This window comes from Sturnira hondurensis, unplaced genomic scaffold (assembly GCF_014824575.4).
Source record: "Sturnira hondurensis isolate 20B ecotype Veracruz unplaced genomic scaffold, ASM1482457v3 Scaffold0008196, whole genome shotgun sequence".
NCBI classification, from domain to species: domain Eukaryota; kingdom Metazoa; phylum Chordata; class Mammalia; order Chiroptera; family Phyllostomidae; genus Sturnira; species Sturnira hondurensis.
In genome coordinates this window covers 13,118,875-13,140,005 of record NW_028080827.1, presented here as the reverse complement: position 1 = coordinate 13,140,005, position 21,131 = coordinate 13,118,875, and the positions used below count along the sequence as shown (strand labels likewise).

The window sequence follows — 21,131 nt, the reverse complement described above, 5'->3', positions numbered from 1 at the left end:
AAAGAAGTAAGTGTTGGTGAGGGTGCAGAGAGAAGTGAAGCCTTGTACACTGCTGGTGGGAATACAAATTTAAAAAAGCCTACCGCAGGATTCAGCAATTCCGTTTCTGGAATATAGCCGAAAGAACTGATAGCAGAGACTTGAAGAAGTCTGTGTGCGCCCATATTCACAGCAGCATTCACTAAAGGTGAAAGCAGCCCCGTGCACCTCCTGATGTGCTACAGTATAAAATACTAACTATTCTGGACAAAACTCTAACCCGAGCCTGATCAAGCTTCTAAATCTACGGAACAGTTTACAAGAAATACCGGGGACAAAGGACTGACTTAGATGGTGCTACTGGGACCCTGTCAACCCCAAACATGGGACACTGTCGAGGAAAGAGACCTCACTTACTCAACAAATAAATTGACAGAACAAAAACGGTGGCGGCTCTATAATCAACAGAACTCTGAGAGGGCTATCAACCCAGGAGGTCCTGATTCAGATAACTAAATCAGAACAGTTGTGACATGACACAGGGAGGGAAATGTAAAACTCCTTTGTCACCCTGGCTGGTGTAGCTCAGTGGATTGAGCACAGGCCTGCGAACCACAGGATCGCGGTTCGATTCCCAGTCAGGGCACATGCCTGGGTTGCAGGCCAGGTCCCAGCGGGGGATGCATGGGAGGCAACCGTACATTGATGTTTCTCTCCCTCTCTCCTTCCCTTCCCCTCTAAAGATAAATAAATAAAATATTTTTTAAAAAAACTTCTTTGTCATATGACTAAGGAATTACTGGTACCATTTTAGATGTGATTTAGTTAGTTGTGTCTATAAAATTTCATTACCTCTCTTAGTTGAAAGATACCACAGAATTAATGAATGCAATAATATGACATTTGGGATTTACTTCAAAATAGCCTGGTTTGGTTTGGAAAGTTAGTGAGAGTAGAGCTAAAACAAGATTGGGCAGCACCTGATAACTGAAGCTGGGTGGTGGGCACAAAGTTTCATTCTCTCTACCTTTGGTTGACTGAAGATTTGTATATTGAAGGTTTCTTTTAAAAATATCTTCTAAAGTCCTGGCTGGGTGGCTCAGTTGGTTAGAGCATTGTCCTGATACCCCGAGGTTGTAGGTTTGATCCCCAGTCAGACACATACAAGAAGCAACTGATGAGTGTGTAAAAAGTAGAACAAAATTCATGTGTGTTTCTCTCTCTCTCTCCCTCTCCCTTCCTCTCTAAAATCAATAAATAAAATCTGTTTAACTATAGATATCTTATACAGACCCTCACTGCTTACAGATAAAATTCAAACTCCTTGACAGCATCAAACACCCGGTTTTCTGCCATCCGGTCGCCTCCCAGGCTCCTCTTCACCAGCCCACCTCACAAGGAGCTGCATTCAGTTCCCTGCACATCCCTGTACGTTCATACATTTGGAAATCCCCCTTGCCTGCCTGAAAAACCCTTTGACAATGGATTTAATGGCTCTTTCTATTTTTACTGCAAATATGTGATCTCCCCAAATATGTTATGTCTTCTGTTCCCAAACAAGATTATCAACTCCCTTTTCTTCCTTGCTTAAAAAAAAAGTTCCCTCAAGAGAACAAAGATTATAATGGGCAGAGTGTACATCAAAATATAGTTATTAAAACAATGCTTACCAATAGCCCACAAAGCAAAACTAAACAGGGAATTCAAACCCTGACAGGTAATATGAGAATAATTGCTCGATTCATTTACACAATTTTTCCTTTCCAGACAAAGGTTAAAGAAACAAATGTGACTCAGGGCCGATTTAGTGTGTTGGTTTAATCATATGATTTCTAAAGTAAACTACACAATGAGGCAGAAATTTGACCCTTCTTTGTGTGTGTGTGTGTGTGTGTGTGTCTGTGTGAGTGAAGAGAGAGAGGGGGGAAGAGAGGGAGAAGGAGAGGGGGAGAAACATCCATGTGTGATTGCCTCCCATGCACCCACTACTGGGAATCCGGCCCACAACCCAGGCGTGTGCCCTGACTGGGAATCGAACCAGCAACACTTTGGTTTGCAGGATGGCACTCAATTCTGTGAGTCACCCCAGCTGGGACAAAATTTGACCCTTCTTGGTATGAAGACCTTATTCAATAAAGAGCACTTCCTATTCACATAAATGTATTTCTAGAAAAAAATGTCAATGCTTGGAAAATTTCAGCAACGTATTCCCCTAAAGTAACAAGTTCACAGTTTATTTATATAAGAAATTATAATTTATTTCACATGAAAACTTGCAGAGGAAGTTGACTGTGAGGCCAAAGAGCTGAGTTCTTTTCTCAGAATAGGTGTCTTCTGCAAAAGCTTTTCTGCCCACTTGCCACAGCAGCAGTGAGAAGCCTGTGATCCCCACGGCTGGGACCAGGCCTCCCGGGGGCCCTGCTGAGCCTGACTGCTCATCAGTCATCTCCGTGGTGGGGCCGGGAGTGCGGGGAAGAGGACTCAACGTTAGGATGCAAGCAGGTTGGTGGTGGCGATGCCCATTACCAAAGGAATACAGCCTCATAAAAAGCAGTCACTAGCTTATAAATAGAAAATGCACCATGTCAGACACAGGTACAACTGCTCAGAGCACAGTAGTTGTGTGTAAGTCGTTGCATAAGTTACATACTAAGTTGGTTATGAGAGCAAAATTTGACCGAGCCATAATCAGAAATGAGGAAACCACCATATCATGGCTGTCAATGGGAACCTCATTCACACCACCCAAACTGAGGCCTGAGTGTGAAATAACCAGACCTCCTGGGGCAGCTGTACAGTCCTAGTTTATTCTCCTTTTCCAACGTAAGTTTAATAGTGCAGCCATGCACCCCCCTCCCCTTAAAATGTGTTCCAGTTTGGACAAAAAAATTATATGGTGACCTTCCCTGAAATAGTTATTAGCTTTGTTATGGAACATTAGGGTTTGGCTGTGAAGCTGGCAAAATTAGGGCTGTTCATTTCTGCACGTGGATTCAGTGGGCAGATTGGTTAAGTCACCCTGCCCTCTCCCACACAGAAGAGTCCCAGACCCGGCAATGGGCACGGCATGAGAAGGGCTCTGGTGACGACGGCATCAGCTCTGCTGCTCTTCACCCTTCTCAGTTTGCTGCTTACCCCGCCTGCCATGACCATTATGGAACAAGGGGGGGTCTCCTGCCAGCTCTCAGGGGTTTAAACAGCACCAACAGTAATGAAAAAAGTCTCACACTTTTGTCTTATTTCTGGCTTATCAAACAAAAAAAAAGAGGTGTGGCTTCGAATCAGGACCTATTTATTTTAAAATTCATGGTACAAAAGAGAAGGCCCTCTTTCCATCAAACTCCGCCCCCCCCCCAATCCCCACTACCATTAGGAAGGTATCTCCACAGAATGGAAAAGCAGGACACTGAGCATTCAGCTAAAATCCAGGGGCCATGCCATATACTTGCCTCCCTGACCCTCCCAAATAACTGGCTCGCATGCGCACTCTGGCAGAAGGTCAGTGGAGGGGCTTTGGCAGTGGGATGAGGTGAGTCAGTGTCCATCCGGGGCAGGCCTTTGCGACGCAGCAGATCCACGTACCCACACTCCAGTTGCAGCCCCTCCCCCCCCCCGGGGATGCCATGGGTCCCTGGCTCCCACCCCGCACTGTCCCAGCACACTCTGGGCCTGTCTGCACATGCTCTTGCCCCACAGGCAGCAACAGTCTCAGCACATCTCAAAGTTCAGTCCTGTAGATGGCCTTAAAACGTAAGTATTCTTCCAAGCACTGAAGAACATTATCGTCCACCTTTGGGTCAAATTTGTTGGCCAACAGGTGATGGTTCTGAAGAATCCAGTGAAGGTCCCCAGCCCCATAAATGCAGACAGACCGCTGGTGGGTGCCTGAGCAAGGTGGATAAGGTGCCCCCATACCGACGTCTCCCTCGTGGCCCTGCCACTTCACCAGCCTGGCGATGGAAGCCATGTCTGACATGTGAAACTTGGGGTGGTAGGGCACGGAGCCAGGCATCCACGGAGCACGCTGCAGGGTGGCCCAGAGGTGCTCGTCAGGGCTGTAGGTATCTTTTGCCCATTCGATCAGTTGTTGGGACTTGGGGTTCTCTAAGACCTGCTGGACAAAGCCTCGAGAAGCCACAATGTAGGCATTCCCCGTGAACATAGGTAAATTATAAGGGGGAGGGTCCTTCAACTTGCTGGTCATGTATATTGTGTCGCCCACCTCATAGTGATATTTCCAGCGAGATTGTTTGGTCTCAGTAGGTACCTCTGACTCCATACTGTTCTTCCCATTCAACATCTTGAGGGCCAGGACCATCTCGGCATTGGTCTTGATAGGAAAGTCTGTTCCGCACGTGTTTAGGAAGTATTTCCATGGCACTGAGCTCTGAAGCAAGTCTTCCATACAGTTCAGGTCAGCCTGCACCCTGGACCAGGAGGCATAAACCACCCGGACCGACTTACTGGCCAGGAAGACATTTGTGAAGCATGAAATAATTGACTTGACCGCCTCTCTGAAAGTTTCTGGGGATTTCTCATCCACGTGAACACAATATATGTTCTGAGGGGCATACACAGCTCTCAGCAGCCTTTCAAAGTTTTCGATCTTCTCATGGACCACCATAGAGTATGCAATAGGGAAGTCTAACTCTTCTCTGCTGAGTGGGTGCTGTATGAACTTCCTGTCGGCCTTAAAGTGCTCACAGTCTCTGGTCATGTTGAGGTAGTCGCTGTCTGTGAGAGGCTCCCGTTTGTTCTTGACCTCCAGCTTATCCAGGAGGGCCTCAATCACTGCTTCCTTGTCCCCTCGGATGATTCTAGAACAATTGATGGACCTCTTTGCTGGCAACCTCAGGGACCTGTACAAGACATCCCTGCAGTGCCTGCTTTGAAAGTCCCTGGACTCCAGATCCAGGGAATCAAAGTCACATTTCAATCTGAGAGAAAGTTTCAGAGCAACAATGGCCAGCAGCAAATAGCAGCCCAGGGCCCACAGGTAACGCTGCCCGCAGCATTTCTTCTTCCACCGAACCATCTTCTCGGCATGGGAGGTCAGTAGAGTTTGGGCACAGGGAAGGAGGAGGCAGATGGAATCCTTGGACAGAACAAAATGCCTTCAGTTACACACTAACCTGAATGTGTTCCCAGGAACATCAAATCCAACTCCAAACTAATGGCAAAAAAAAATTTTCTTCTCTAGACAGATACCCTCAATTGAGACCTGCCTGCCTAGGAACTTCCCACTTGGCTTGCTGACAGAGGTCTATACTCTGACCCTACAATTATATGATCATGCTGCATTTAGGACCTCGCTCCACCTCCAGCCCAGGAGAGACAAAAGGAAGCAGAACTAAGCATCTGCTACCGTAAAAGTGGAATTAATAAGACCAAGTTCCCACCCTTCATGCCACATTCTTTTCCCCACCCTTTACCGCCCTGTTTCGAACTAGAATAAGAATAAGAATAAGAATAAGAGCTATTCTTATCTAGGGGTAGAAATTCTGATTGATCCAGAAACATTATCCATGCAATCCAGACTCTCAGTTTTGGTTCTAGAAATTCAAAAGTCCTTTTAAAAGAATAAGCACATTTCTTGTGCTTATTTGGCAATTTATATATTAGAATGTTTTTCACATGTTCATTGGAAAAGCATAAATCTAACCACCCTTTCTTAAAAATATTCTTAAAGAGTAGATATAATCCCAAAATGCATTTAATCATTCATATACATAACCCTTAGTCTATCCAAATTTAAAGTACGTTTACATAAGACACACACGGAGCTATGCATATACAATATTAAATGAGTGTTTCCTATGAACCAGAAATATTTCTTTACATTTTCCCACTTAATCTTCACAATATACCTAAAATATGGCTCTATTAGGACATTTATACATAGGAAAACGGGAGCTAAATAACTTGCCAAATATCACATGTTGTAAGAAGCAAATCTGGGACCCTTCACTCTTCCTCCCCCCTTGTTTTTTCCCTATAAGCCTACCGCTCGTTCAACCAAACCACAGCTAACTTTCAGAACAATACAGGGTGCCCAATACCATCAAAGCATACCAGATACTGTAGGTAGAAATCCCTAAAAGGAGAGAGAGAGAAACCTGTGACACACCCAGCAATGATTATCTTCCTTTCTGCATTCTCTAAGATTTGTATCCACTTCAGTAATATTTTATAGGAATCCAAGAGGAAGAAAAAAATGAAAAATTAAGAAAATCCTCACCTTCAATAGCGTCTTTCCTAGTTTGGGTAGATGTCTTGCCACAGTCTGTTTCTATTTCCAAGGGAAGATTGTTTGGGTTCCATGGAAGCATATGTAAACCCCATATCCCTTGGTCTTCTTTTAGCTCCTCCAAAATGTAGTTTCTGATAGTCGTGGGGCGTCCAAGAAACTGTCTCAGGCTCCTCCTTAATTTCTGTGAAGCAGAGAGCAGCAAGTGGCTTTATCACTCACCTTTCAGCTTCCTGCTCTCAGGTAGGAGAACAAGCCCAGATACACTATTCAGGAACATATTCTCGAGAATGAGTCATTCGGGGAGGTGATCGGGGTAGTACAACCTCCCCGATCTGAGAAGGCAAGCAGCTCTTTCAAGCAGGACAGCCCAGTTTATGCTGATGCTCTCCTGCCATAAAACAATTCATAAAAACCTCTCCATGCTCACGGAAGAACCTGAAAGCTTTCCCCCCTGGCCCCCTTCACAAAGAATCACAGACACACGGGTGTGCACCCTGCCTTCAGCCGGCCGGGGGTCCAAGTGTCACCCCTCTTATGTTCCCTGAATGACAAGAGTGAAGCAATAAAAATACAGAATTGTTTCTTTTGTTTATTTTTTTAACAGTCCACGAAAACCAGACTTTGTTCTTCAAATGGCAACTACTACAAAAAATCCATCTGCCTGTCTTTCCGGGACTGTTGATAATCTGTACGTTGTAGAGGTGTCCACAGGGCTCCAGACTGTGGACCTCCCTTAGTAATACCTGTGAGCCTGGGGGTCCCCGCAGTCTGAAGAATGAGTAACATTATGAGCAGCTAGACTTCCATGAGAGCCCCTTGGGCTGGTCTTGACAATAGAGGGTGGAAAAGGCCTTCTCCAAAGCCACCGGCATTGTTGGTCAGTTTGCCTCCCTCCCTCACCCCCACCCCACCCCTCCAAACGTGCAGCATCCTGGTCAAATATTTGAAAGAGCAAATTTAATATAAAGAACTTAACTAGATATACAGTTGATAAGTAAATAATTGAAAAGGTGTGTGAGGTGGAAAGAGGTAGACAATACTGAATAACTAGGGAAGCAGTGATTGCTGAAAGCAACTACCACCCCTACCCTACAGGAATAAAGAAAAATGTGAATTACTAAACTTAGAGTTTGGGAAGACAGGTGCCAGCAAGCTGAAACTAAGATCTGTGATGGACACACTACTTAGTTACCACTGAGTGCTCTGAGCTCAGCGGAAGGCCCCCTAGGCTAGGATCCAGACCTCTTATGGGTGGCTGGTGTCTGCGTTGACTTTTGCCCTAAACTGGGCTCAATGCAGCCACCTGAAACGAACCACACTCCAAAGCGAACCACACTCCAAAGCGTAGGCATGGTGACGCAGAGGCAGGAGGTAGAGAGGAATCAAACGGAAGCCCCGCCTCCCGCCTCCGGCTTCACCCTCTCCCTCCAGCGCCCCCTGCTGGCAGAGCCGAGTAGGCGGCTGCCAGCGAAACATAAACCCAGTCCAAGAGGGTGACCTTCCTCTGAAGACAGTGGCGTAATGTAATGACGGAGACAGTGTTGCCTTCTTCCTACAACAACTGTTTACGCGGCCCCCAACATCGTATAGGGACCAGAGAACAGACCATGACTCAAAGAGACAAGAAGTGAAAATAGATTAAGAATGCACAAACAAGGGTAGTGTTACTAGATGGGCTGAGCTGGAGTTTGCAGGACTGAAGAGGAAGGCGGGAGTGGGGGTCCTTTGAGCCCTAACCTTTTTTAATGTTCCATGTCATTGGGCTCTGAGCAAAGATGGGGCTATGAGAAGTGGTTAAATGATCCCGTGTGACCAAGTGTGTTTCCTGTCTGGGGTGTACAAGGAAGCTCGCGCTCAGCTGTACTTTCCTGGCAGGCAGAGGCACTCTTCACTCCCTCCTTCAAGCTCCGCTGGCTCTGTGCACCCTGTGCTCTCCCTCCCCTTGGACACACTGGAGTAAAAGAGCAGATATTCGAGAAGGAAACCCCACAGACCTCAATAATCACTAAGTCGCTGTAATAAGGAATTATTAAAAAGGAAAATTCTGAAAGTAGGCAAGACAATGATCTTCTCAGATGAAATAATGCAACTGGCTCTGCAGAGGGAGGGGGCAAGAACAGCCATGTGTTTTGTGCCCCCTCACATGTCCTTGTCCTCACTGTGGTATCATGGGGGCAAAGACCATCCCTGACTCAGCTTTATGTCCATCCCACAGCCGGATGAGAGCTCGGAGGTGGTAGTCACCATGAATGTTTCCTGAAACAACAGCTTCTTCAGCATTCCAGGGAGGGTCCTCTAAGTCCTGGAGTCTTGGAACTATATAGCTCACTAATATTTACCACAATAAATGCATAGAGAGGCTCCCTAAGGTATAAGCTATGCACTAAAATACAATGTCACAGAGTTGAAGCCAATTGAAATCCAAGCAACACTTAAGGGGATAATTTCTTTTGGGAAACTCACAAAGGATCTGGAGGCCTGTTAATAAAGTGATTATTGCATCATTAGGAAGCAGACTTCTAAACGGAATGTAACAAGGCAGCATACTGTGCATTCATTCCTTGTAACAACTGTTGCTCAATCCACTGAGCCACACCAGCCAGGGCTTTCCTTCGTTCTTCCGTTCGTTCTCATGAATGCAGATGTAATAGCTGGAGCTCCGGCACAATCTAGGACCTGGAAGCAGCACTGAGAATGAGAGTCAAGAAATAAAAGACGAGTAACACCGTGGAGCCACTTCACCAGTCCCGGACAGTCTGCTCCTGGGCTCCATCTTTTTGAGGCAGAAATACATTTCTATCCTATTTGGCCACTGCTTTTTCAGGTCTCTGACATGAGCACCACCCACAAATTTGTAACTCACACAGAAGCTATTTCCTGATTCCGGGACATTAAGAGTCGCAGGTACAAGAAAGGCTCATGTCTCAGGGCAGTGAAGAGAAGCTACCCAAAAGCCTGCAGAGGACGCCCAGGGGCTCACCTGCCCTTTCTCCCCACCACCAATGCCGGCTTTTCCTTATTTAGGAACACATTTCAGGGGGAAGTCTGAAAAGGAAAGGCAATGAAACAACCACAGTACTCAGGGGTGTGACGACTCCTGGTTTTCAGTTTCCCCTTTTTGTCTCAATTTTATGATTGATCTAAAACTCCTATGCATTATATACTTTTTATTTTTTTAAAAAGATATCTTAGGGGACTTCCGCCAAGATGGAGGCGTAGGTGGAAACACTGTGCCTTCTCCCACAACCAAGTTTGAATACAACAAAGGTTTGGTGAACAAAGAAGCAGCCAAAGAACAGAAAATTGAACTATACAGAAGTCCAATAACAACCAACCATTCAACCAGACGGGTAAGAGGGGCGGAGCCAGCAGCGGAGCAGGGTTGGGCAGGAAAGATCCCGCGACCCCAGGCACCCAGACAGCCCCGCATCAGGCAGACCCAGTGAGGGCTCAGGGTGGCAGGCTGGCTGTGGTCACACATTTGCGTGCAGATGAACCAGCAGAGGAGTGAGCAGTGAGATGGACCACACAGGCCCCAGCAGCAAACCCAGAGGCTTTGGGCTGACCACGGTCGCACATTCGAGCGCAGTGGGACAGACCGTGCAGGCCGAAGCGGTGGCGGGAGGCAGCAGAGGGGACCGCCAATGCTTTCCTTTGACCCCACCCCCACATACAGCGTCACAACCCAGTGACTGAGTTGCCCCGCCCTGGTGAACACCTAGGGCTCTGCTCCTCATACATAACTGGTGCAAACAGACCAAAATATGGCTCAAGAAGAACTCAAAGCCCCAGGGCCAATAACTCTAAGCGAAAAAGAAACAGTGAACCTCTCAGATGCATAGTTCAAAATACTGGTGATCAGGGTGCTCACAGATCTGGTTGATTTTAGCCACAAATTAGAGGAACATATAAAGGCTAAGCTCCAAAATAAGTGTTTCTAGTATGAGAAGACAATTTATGATAATCCACAGCATGTCTTCTGTGACATATTTTAATAAGTTTTTCATTGTAGTTTTCTTTTTTTAAAGATTTTATGTATTTACTTTTAGAGACAAGGGAAGGGAGAAGGAGAGAGAGAGAAACATCAATGTGTGAGAGATACATCAATCATTTGCCTCACAGATGCTCGCAACTGGGGACCCAGTCTGTGACCCCAGCATATACCCTGACTAGGAATCAAACCAGTGGCCTTTCGGCTCGCAGGCTGGAGTACAATCCACTGAGCCACACCAGCCAGGCCATTGTTTTATCATTTCAAAAATAAATGTTGTTACTTTTTAACATTTAAAAGTAACTTGAGTTCCCAGACCAAATTCCATTGTGGAAGGCAGGGTTTGTCACACCATCAAACAATTTTCAGAGCACAAGCCTGCGAACCAGAGGATCTCGGTTCAATTCCCAGTCAGGGCACATGCCTGGGTTGCAGGCCAATTCCCTGCAGGCCATTTCCCAGCAAGGGACACACAAAAGGCAACCATACATTGATATTTCTCTCCCTCTCTCCTTCCCCTCTAAAGATAAATAAATAAAATCTTAAAAAAAAAACAATTTTCAAACAGCAGCAATGCCTGAGAATTCAATTCAATTCTGATACTATCTACCTCAAAATAACACCAGATTGTGTGGGTTAAAGGATCCAGTCCTACAAGACTGCTCCTTCTCCCCTCTCCCCAAACACACTGCACTTCAGATGCAAGGCCAGGCTCCCTGTGCTTCCTACCAACTGGCCACAGACTGGAGGTTCCAAGGACCCCCTCCAACTCAGAAAGCCGACTGCAAGTCCAGGGGTCTTTCTTACCTGCACTTCTGACTGGCTCTAAACCCCAGGTTCCCACAGTCTTCTTGGGTTCAACTAGTTTGCTGGAATGGCTAGAGAAATGTGTTACTTACTAGGTCACTGGTTTACTGTAAGAAGATGTGACTCAGGAACGGCCAGATGGAAGAGATGCGTAGGGAAGGGTAGGGGGAAGCAGTCCCAAGCTTCCATGCCTGATCCAGGGGCACCACTCTCCACACATCCCCAGGAGTTCACCAACACCGGGAAGCCCATTCTCTGGGTTCTTATGGAGACTGCATTACATACTCAAGATTGATTAACCTGCCTTTGGAGATCCAACCTCCTCTCCCTTCCCTGGAGCATCAGGTGAGTGGGACCAAAGGTTCCCTCCAATCACTGGGCTGTTTCCACTGGCAACCTGGCCCGATCCACAAGTCCTTTCCAAAAGTCAGCTCATTAACATCACAAAAGACTCCTTTTTCACTCTCCACACTTAGGAAATTCCAAGAATTCCAAGAGCTGCGAGCCAGGAATTGTGGACAAAGACCAAATATTTCTTTCTTATAGGTCACAATATTGCAGCCCACCCCCTGGTCTTTGAGCACAGATTCCTTGCAACAAAACAATCACAAAAGTCAAAAGGTACTGGCATGTACCTGGAATCTTAGTCACTAACTGTCCAGTTCCTCGTCATCTACAAAATCATCTCCCAGGGCAAGGCCACTCCGGTTTGCAGGCTTCCATTCAACCTGCCAGGCTCCAAGAGCAGGCATGGCCTCAGCAATAACACATGGCTGTGCCCTTTCAGACGCGATCACTCTCTCGCTCTGAGCCTTTTTTCAAGATGTCAAATTAATATTACGTTTTTCTCATTACATAACACATGATTCATCCTTTTACCCATAGTTACTATTTTTCTTTTTCTATTTCTATCCAAACTTTCCCACTTTGGAAAGGATTTTGGATTCCTCAGTGGCCAGGTCTAGACGGCAGGCAGCAACTCTGGGCCAGCAAGCGCCACCCCCTCTGGCCATTCCTGTTCGGACTGGGTGAGTGAGATTCCACAGGTGCAAACCGATGGGCTCTGTTTCCTGTCAGACAATGTAGCTGAATTCACAATAATCCCAATTTTGTTGGATGGGTTGAAGGCACATCCTGTCTCACTAAACCCTTAGGAATTGTGATACAAAGGTTTAAAAAAGAATGCAGTTAGTTTCTTGCCTAGGAATCATCCCTGGTTATAGCCCTTGTACTTTCAGCCCTGGTCCTTTGACCAGTGACAAAGTAAGAAAAAAAAAATTTCTTTAGGCTATGTGGGAAAGAATGAAACCAGCATTCTTCCCCAGATGAACTAGAAAAACAGAACGCTGCCTAGTGGGAGCATTCCTTTCCGGTCTCCTCCCTGTGTTTGTGCTGAGAGAGCGCACACACCCATGAAGGTGTGTAAGCCAGCCCCTCTGTCTTTTATCTCCCCCATGTTGGATGGCCAGTGTTTAATTTGCACATTCCAGCTCTCTGTTCAAACTGCCGCTCCAAGGAGGAGATCTCTCTGCTCATTGTTGGACGTTGTGCGTCATCAAGTGCGTTCCTTGGTCTGAAGAAATCACACTCAGTCATTCTCACTGGCACCATATCTCCTGTCCGGGTCCTTTCACAATTCTCAGCGTGCTTGCATCTACCACAAGGGGAGCAGAACTCAGGCCAGAATCGGTGGCCACTGCTGCCGAGACCCACCGGGAGTCCCCCAGGGCTCCCTGCCGCTGCCTCACTTGCAGCTACCTCCAGGGCCGCCCGCCCAGGGAATCTGCCACAGAGCCATCTGTAGTCTGTCTCTTTTGCAGGCAGACACAGCAGGTCTTGTTGGCATTTTGTGCCTGAAGAGGCAAGAGGGCTGAGTCTGAACTAAGCCCATCCCTGCCTGGCTGCAGTGCACACGTGTCCACTCACTGCAGGGACCCAGGTGGCCCCTCATCAAGTGAGCACACAAGGGTTATCTGCTTGTTGATTCCAGTCACCTTCCAAACCTGTAAGGGAGTTCTGGTGGAATGTTACCAAAATCGAATATTACCATATTCGATTTTGAGGTACCTCTTAGCTTCCCGTAGGGCCATACCCCACAAGGGCATCCCTTTAACAGGCCTGGTTCCCACTGCACTCCCATCTGACCATATAGGCAGGCCAGTGGCCACTGCCCATGAATCAGTCAAAACTGAAACATAGGGGCTTTTTACCACTCTTCAGTGCTTTAGGGAAAAGGTCATGTATTTCAGCCCAAATGAGCAGACCTGTTTTTTCCTTCCTTACTCAGACAGAATCTTTCCATCTCTATGGCCTTAATACAGCAGCTTTCCAAACAAGAGGTCATCCATTCACCTCGGAACTGCCGTCCACAAACCAAACAACATTTTGTTGGGTCAGCCACAAGCTGTACACAGGGCACTGTACAAGTGACAGGAGGACCCAGCACCCTCACGCAGTTCCAGAGTCAGGCTAGGAGAAGGGGCTCCGAGCCTCACTGTGTCTCCTCCTTGCCTTCCCCGGGCAGCATGGTCCCATATAAGCCATTTGCATTTTATTATGGAACACTTCTGGGCACCGCCATCCCCATTAGATGGTTGAAGTCTCTAGTCCAAAGTCCCCATAGAGTCTCTGGGAGGTCCTCACGGGCTCTCACCATCAGCCCCAGTCTGTGCACCGGAAAGGGCTATGGCAAGAAGGCTCTCCCCCACCAGCCCTCCAACTTCTATACAATACGGTGTGGGCTCAGGCACTCTTACTGGTCCTCATTCACCAAGTCTAAGCAATATGGTTTGCAGGGCAGATTTACCTGCCTTCTGTTTTACAATACTAGGTGGGGGAAATGGTCCCCAGTCGGATAAAGCCTCAATCACCCTACACAGTCAGGTAAAGCAGATGCAACCATTTCACATAATACCAATTTGTCTACAAACTTCTACCTTACTAGCATTAACATAAGAGTTAATGCTCTTATGTTAGTGCTAGTAACTATTGCCTCAATCATGGCTTAATCAACAGGTTTTGGTTTTGTTATGGGTGTTAGGGTTCTTGGGTTCCCCAAGATAGAAATCGAGAGGAAACTCCAGAGAAATCCCCAGATTTATGAAGCTTGTGCTGGAGCACAATGGAGGCAGCACAGAGGAATGGAAGGTCCTCTGAACTGCCTCAAGGGCTGGCTCTGCTTTTGTAAGCTGAGGACAAAGGTGGCTTTTTGAAAAGGTGGGCTTGGGGTATTTTCCATCGCAGGGTCCAGTGACTTCTTTTTCCAGCTGTGTTGCCTAGTAACAATGTTGCACCTGCCGAGGCAAGATGACAGACTACCACCACCCTAGAAGGGCATATGGCAGTCAGACCTTGCTCAACTGCAAGTGAGAGTTAGCAGTTTAATCACTCAGTTAGAAGGGAGATGAAATCAGTTTGCCTCTCTGTGTTTCTGAGTAGAAAGTGGAGGTGTGGCAACCTTCCTGAGGTCAGCTTATCTGGCACTCCTTCTGACCACGCACCTAGTCTTAACGTGGCTGCCTGGCTGGCCACTTGATGTTTTTATTCCCAGACACAAGTTTCTGTGAGGCGGAACAGTAAGAACCTAGGAAAATTCCTTGACAAGTAGAATGGGGAACCTGAACAGACAGCTGATTCAAACTAGCCTCCTCCCTTGCATGACCACTCCCTAAAGTATTAAGCCCTCAGGAGAGTGGAGTTCTGATCAGCATCAAATAATCCAAAATACAAAGCCTTGGGTTTATTGACCACAGAGTTTTTGACCACAAACTAGAGATAACAACTAGATCTCAGTTGTGTTTCAGCTCCAGGCCCAGAAAAAAAACAGCAAAACCAGATGAAGCAACACCACGGCTGGCATCAGGACCAGAAGCAATGTTCCAGGATCTTACCCTAGGGCCAACCAATCAGCAGAGACCAGGGCTGTGAAAGGACACACCTGGAAAGCTGGTGAGGCGGTTATTGAGATCCTCCCCTGAGACCTGTCCTAAAATGCCTGCCTTTAGAAAACAGATAAAAACCCGTAAGGCAAAGGACCCAGTGCACACACGCTCTCCCCTCTCTTCTCTCTCTCTCTCTAGAGCAGGGGTGTCAAACTCATTTTCACTGGGGCCACATCAGCCTTGCATTTGCCTTCAAAGGACTGAATATAATTTTAGGACTGTATAAATGTAACTGCTCCTTAACTGTTAAGGAGTTGAAATCACACTGAAACCTCTGAGGGCAACTTCGAGGCTGGTGTGGTCCCCGGGAAAAATGAGTTTGACACCCCTGCTCTACAGCATGCCTGAGCCTTCCCCGCCTTTTTCCCTAGGGTGTGTGTGTCTTTGCTTTCTTTACCCACCGGCGCTTCTTTTGCCTTGGTAACTTGTCTCCTGAGTCCCTGCAGCCCAGCTGGCTCACTTTTCCTGCCTCTGTGACTCTTTTCTAAAAGTCCAAGACAGCTTTCTGACCAGCCACTCATGTCTTCTCTTTGAGTGCACTTGCATTTTGCGTGCTAACTAAGCTTCCTCTTAAGCTAGAGTTCTTGGCTCTAAATTCTTTGTTTGCCAAATTCAAGAACTAAGGTTGCTGAACCAAAGGCCCACATTGAAGGTAACACGTATACCCTCCTCTTCCATCTCCACCCACTGCCCTTCTCCCCCTGTGGTCACCACATTGTTGTCCCTGTCCATGAGTTCTTTTTGTTTTTTGTTTATTTCCTCCATCCACATGCCCCCAGCTGTTAGCTTGCTCTCTATGAATCTGTCTCTGTTTTGCTTATTAGTTCAGATTGTTTGTTAGACTCCACATGAGTGAAATACCATTTCTTTTTCTTTTTAAAAAATATTTCATTTATTTATTTTTAAAGAGAGGGGACAGAAAGGAGAAGGAGTGGGAGAGAAACATCAATGTGTGGTTGCCTCTCATGGATCCCCCACTGGGAACCTGGCCTGCAACCCAGGCATGTGCCCTGACTGGGAATCGAACCCGGGACCCTTTGCTTCACAGGCCCGCACTCAATCCACTCAATCCAATACACCAGCCATGGCCCATTTCTTTTTCTTTAAATATATTATTTATTTATTTTTAGAGAGAGGGGAATGGAAGGAGAATGAGAAGGAGAGAAACATCAATATGTGGTTGCCTCTCTCGTGCCCACTACTGGGGACCTGGCCCACAACCCAGGCATGTGCTGTAATTGGGAATCAAACTGGTGACCCTTTGGTTTGCAGACCAGTGCTCAATCCACTGACCCTCACCAGCCAAGGCAAAATCCCATTTCTTAATCCACCCTGCTGGGATGAGTCCTGTGACTCAATTGCTGTTTCCTCTTTTTTGTTTCTATCAATATTTGCTTTATTCTTACTTCTTAAACTTTTTAAAATTTTCCACCTTGTTGGGAAGAACCTCTCAACTCTCTCCTCTGCCTCTTCCCATTCTCTTGTGAATTAACCTAATGCTTTTATTAGCATCTCTAAGACCAAGGAGTGGAAGCTGAAATAGCAAATATGTTCTCTTCTCTAACTTCTATTTTGTAGCAATAAAGTTACATGCAACAGGGGTGGCTTTAATCACTGTTTACCATAACCTGGCATGTTCCACAGGTGAACATCATACTACAGTCCTGTCCCACAAAGCCTGCATACAAAGCATGTCAGCTGCTTTATCTGCGGTGTTCCACTTGGCATTCATAGGAGGGGACAAACATGTTTCCCTCCTCAGGGTAAACAGACCTGACAGTGGCTTTTATCCAGTGCACAAGGCTCGCTGTTCCCTCGGGAATAACCTCCTGTGTGTCTGGATCGGGTACAGCTATGTGTGATTGTCCCACAGGGAGCTGTGGGCCCTGCATCAACCAAACATGCTCTTCTACTCTGCATCAAAACCAAGACCAGAGACACATCCCTAAATTAGTCACCCCCACAGTCAATCCATTTTGGTAGAAGTTCTTCAGGAAGCTGATGATACTGATGCACAAAACGAAAAAACTCTTTAACACTCTACCCTCTGGTCCCCCACATTGACTACTTTGGGGGTGACCAGAGGTCTCTGATGGACTTTCTGTTGCCCCTGAATAATTTTCCCTTTTCTACGTGGCTTTGAGGCTGAAAGCTGAAGCTCAGCTGACACAAATCTGAGCTTTGTTCAGCAGCAAGGCCCCATGCAGCACTTTCTTTCACTTTAATATTGGCTACTATTGTATATTTTGTTTTCTTATTAGTTTGTTTTTTCTTGTGTATCCAATGAACTAACTTCCCAGGAGTTGGATCTATCTGAAAAATGAGTGAAGATAGGGAATATATAAAATGGAGTCATTTTAACCAAACTGCAAAATTAGTGACATGAAGGTTGAGGCATGAGAAAAGACTCCATTCTTGTTCTAAGCCTGGCCCTCGTCGCTCAGTGGGTTAGGTGTCATCCCACAAACTTAAAGGTTGCCAGTTCAAACACCAGTCAGAGAACACAGCTGGGTTGCAAGTTCAAAAGCAAGGTTTCTCTTTCACAGTGATGTTTCTCTCCCTCTCTTTCTCTCTCCCTTTCCCTTGTTCTAAAAAATCAAAACTAAAATAAAATTTTAAGAAATGAAATGCAATATTAAAGAAAACTCAGAAACTTCCAGAGTAAAGATGATTACAGAATAATAACTAAATGTTATGCATGATCTTGGATTTCTTTTCTCTATAAAGCACATTATAGGGACAATTGGATAAGGAATGTAATTAGGTACTGTATCAGCTGCTAATTTTCAGATTTTGATTATTGTACAGTGATTACATAAAACAATCCTTTGCTTTTAAGAAATGAACAAAAATGAAGACTAAAAATCATATGATTATCTCAATTGATGCCTAAAAAGCATTTTTCAAAATCCAACATTCATATATGATAAAAACTCTCAACAAAGTGGGTAGAGAGGAAAACATAGCTCAACATAATAAAGCCCACATATGGTAAGTTACAGCTAATAACCTCCTCAATGGTAAAAAGCTGAAAGCCTGTTCTCTAAAATCAGGAACAAGATCAGAATGTTCACTCTCACAACTTACATTCAACATAGTATTTGGAAGTCCTGGCCAAAGCAATTAAGCAAGAAAATAAATAAAAGGCATTCAAATTAGAAAAGAAATCAAACTATCACTATTTTCAGATACATCATATAATATATGGAAAACATGCCGTCAAAAAAATAACAAGCAAACAAAACTGTTAGACTAATAAATAAGTTCATTAAAGTTGCAGGATACAAAATCAATATATAAAAGTCTGACACATCTCTATACACTATTAACAAACTATCAGATGGGTATTACACTTATTGGGATGATCACTTTGTAAGTAACATAAATATCTAATTACTATGTTGTGTACCTGAAACTAATATAATATTGTATGTCTGCTGTAATTAAATTTTTAATAAAATATGTAAAAAAACCATACTGTTTACAATTATGTCAAAAAGAATTAAATACCTAGAAATAAATTTAACCAAGGAAGTGAAAGACCTGCACACTGAAGACTATAAGATCTTGATGATAAAAATAACAGAGAAATACGGGCCTGCGAACCAGACGATCGCGGTTCGATTCCCAGTCAGGGCACATGCCTGGGTTGCAAACCGGTTCCTTGCAGGCTAACTACCAGCAGGGGATGCACAAAAGGCAACCATACATTGATGTTTCTCTCCCTCTCTCCTTCCCCTCTAAAAATAAATAAATAAATAAAATCTTTTTTAAAAATAAATAAATAACAGAGAAATAAAGGAAAAGCTATTTCATGCTCATGGACTGAAAGAGTAAATACTGTTAAAGTGACCAAACAACCCAAAGCAATCTACAGATTCAATGTACTCCCTGTTGAAATTCCAGTGTTTTTTATAGAAATAGAACAAACAATCCTAAAGTTTCTTTGGAACCCAAAAAGACCCTAAAGAGTTAAAGCAGCCTTGCAAAGAACGCTGAGGAGGCATCGCACATCCCAACCACAAACTACACTGCAAAGCTATGGCAAGGCTGACTACTTGTCTTAAATTTCATTTGTGTTAAAGCAGTAAAAATCAACCATCAGGAAAACTCTGTCTGATTATTCAAAGATTGCAATTTTCTATTTGTTTTGTCTTCTAGGTTTCTGAGACAACTCTTTGTTTAAGCTGCCGTGGGCTTGGCCTGGCTGAGAGTTGAAGGCAAACTAAGGTGTTACACTGAACAGCCTTGAGCAAATACATGAATAGATTTTATGTCCATCAGTTTTCTCAAAAAGAAAGAACTGAATGAGTAGTCATCTCCTGATCAAACAATAAATTATGAAAACACCTACCCAGACGCCACCTCCCACTACGCTGCGGGAATTCTTCCCCACCAAGGCAGACTATTGCCTCCTGCATCAATGAGGGTGGCACTTCTCCATTTCTGTCCACAGCATAGCTCTCCTTCAGGTCCTGTTCAAGCCCTTCCCGTGCAATGTCCCCCACCCAACATGGCATCTAATGTAATCAGTTTCTGGGAAAAGAACTTGTCTGAGCTTCAGCTTCCTAATATACATAACAGGAAGACTATTACTTAGTCATATGGTTATGGGGATTTCTGAAATAATGTTTACTGTGCCAAAAAAAGGAGTAAACATCATGAGGAAAAAGTATTTCCACACAGAAGTGATGTTGATACTTTCAAGTGAAGGAAGTTAGTATATCTCATCATATATTAGTTTCAAGAAACTTTGCTTTAGAAAGCTAGGATAAAGGCACTGGACCACTAAGAAGCCCTTGCACGTTATCTGACCGGCTGGTGACAGATGTGACTACATCCACTGAGGAAGCAGCCACCACTTCTGATGCTGCAGCTGTGGAGTTTCAGAGCCGTGGCCACCAGGGGACCACTGCAGTACACACCCTGCCTGCTCGGTACAATGCAGTGCTGAACCCAGAATGCCTGGGTTCGAATCCCAGTTTCACGATTTCTTCGAGTTATTTAACTTCTCTGTGCCTTGGTTTTCTCAAGAATGAGTTCCCACTTTGCAGAATTATAGTAACAAATGAATATATGTAAAACCCTGAGAGCAGTACAGCCAGTACCTGAACAAAAATAAAAGCTCTATAGATGTTATTAATCAAATGCTGATTTGAGATATAACCCAACCCTTTTTCTTTCATTTTGAAGAAATTTCTGATACTGGGAAGAAGCAGTGGGTAAGCCAGGGTCCCAGAGAAATTGCCAGTCACTGGGTCAGTCAACAAACCATTACTCAGTGCTCTCAAAATCGGAGAATGTGGAGGGGTGATGGAGGGGACCACTATCCTGCTGATAAAATCTGTTCTCCATGTTCACTAACTAAACTCTGTTGAATGCTTTCAATAGTCTGGGTGTTGCTGAATGCTTCACTCAATCCCTTGGGAATCCTATGAAATTGTTGTCGCTATTCCAACCTTACAAATGAGAAAACAGAAGCTTAGAGTTATGAAGAAAATTGCCTGGCCCTGAATTTGAATTCTGACTTCAGCATCCAGAAATTAAAGCACCTGGCTATACTTGTTTGAGAGGTTGATACATTGAGCCCATGTGGCTAGGTTAGAAAAAATGGGAAAAGTTTTTACACCCCCTTTATTCTTTTCAAGGTAGGGCCATCCATGACTCATTCTGGTAGGGACTGAATTAAATCATGTGGGGTGGACCAAGTCCAAGGCAAGCCTCAGGTGACTGGTAGAGAAATAAGGGAACAGGAGAAGGAACAGGTGAGCTGGGAGGCAGCAAGGAGAGAGGATAGGCGCGATCCTTCCTCTTTAGTTGGACATGACGGTGGGACGTGCTAGTGGGTAGTTTGTAGCACAGGTCTGGATCCTGGGAGAGGAATGGTTTGGGGTTTTCTCAGCAGAGGTGGTGAGTAGAAGCCATGACCAATGGTTAACAGAGAATTTATAAAACACAAAGACCAAAAGCTGGAGTCCCTGAACCTATTATTTGAGGGGCCAGCAAAGGAAGTGAAAAGAAGGGCCATTGAAATGTGTGTATTCCATCTCTTGCAGAGGGAAGCATCTGTGTCCCTGCTGGCATCGTCCAGAACTTTGCGTTCAGTAAGCTCTCAGGAGTATTTCTGGAGTGGCTGGTTTATTGTTGTTCAGCTAGTTGATAT

General features: G+C 45.2%; 1 protein-coding gene across 1 annotated transcript; it reads right to left on the bottom strand.

Annotated features, from left to right (window-relative positions):
• Positions 1-3,254: 3,254 nt before the first annotated feature.
• On the bottom strand, positions 3,255-19,430 carry GCNT3 (glucosaminyl (N-acetyl) transferase 3, mucin type). The gene is made up of 3 exons (XM_037054012.1): positions 19,323-19,430; positions 6,218-6,410; positions 3,255-5,074 (listed from the first exon to the last, which is right to left on the bottom strand). Exon 3 carries the CDS (start codon positions 5,012-5,014, stop codon positions 3,698-3,700), a length of 1,317 nt encoding a protein of 438 aa, XP_036909907.1. The 5' UTR covers positions 5,015-5,074; positions 6,218-6,410; positions 19,323-19,430; the 3' UTR covers positions 3,255-3,697.
• Positions 19,431-21,131: the final 1,701 nt, after the last annotated feature.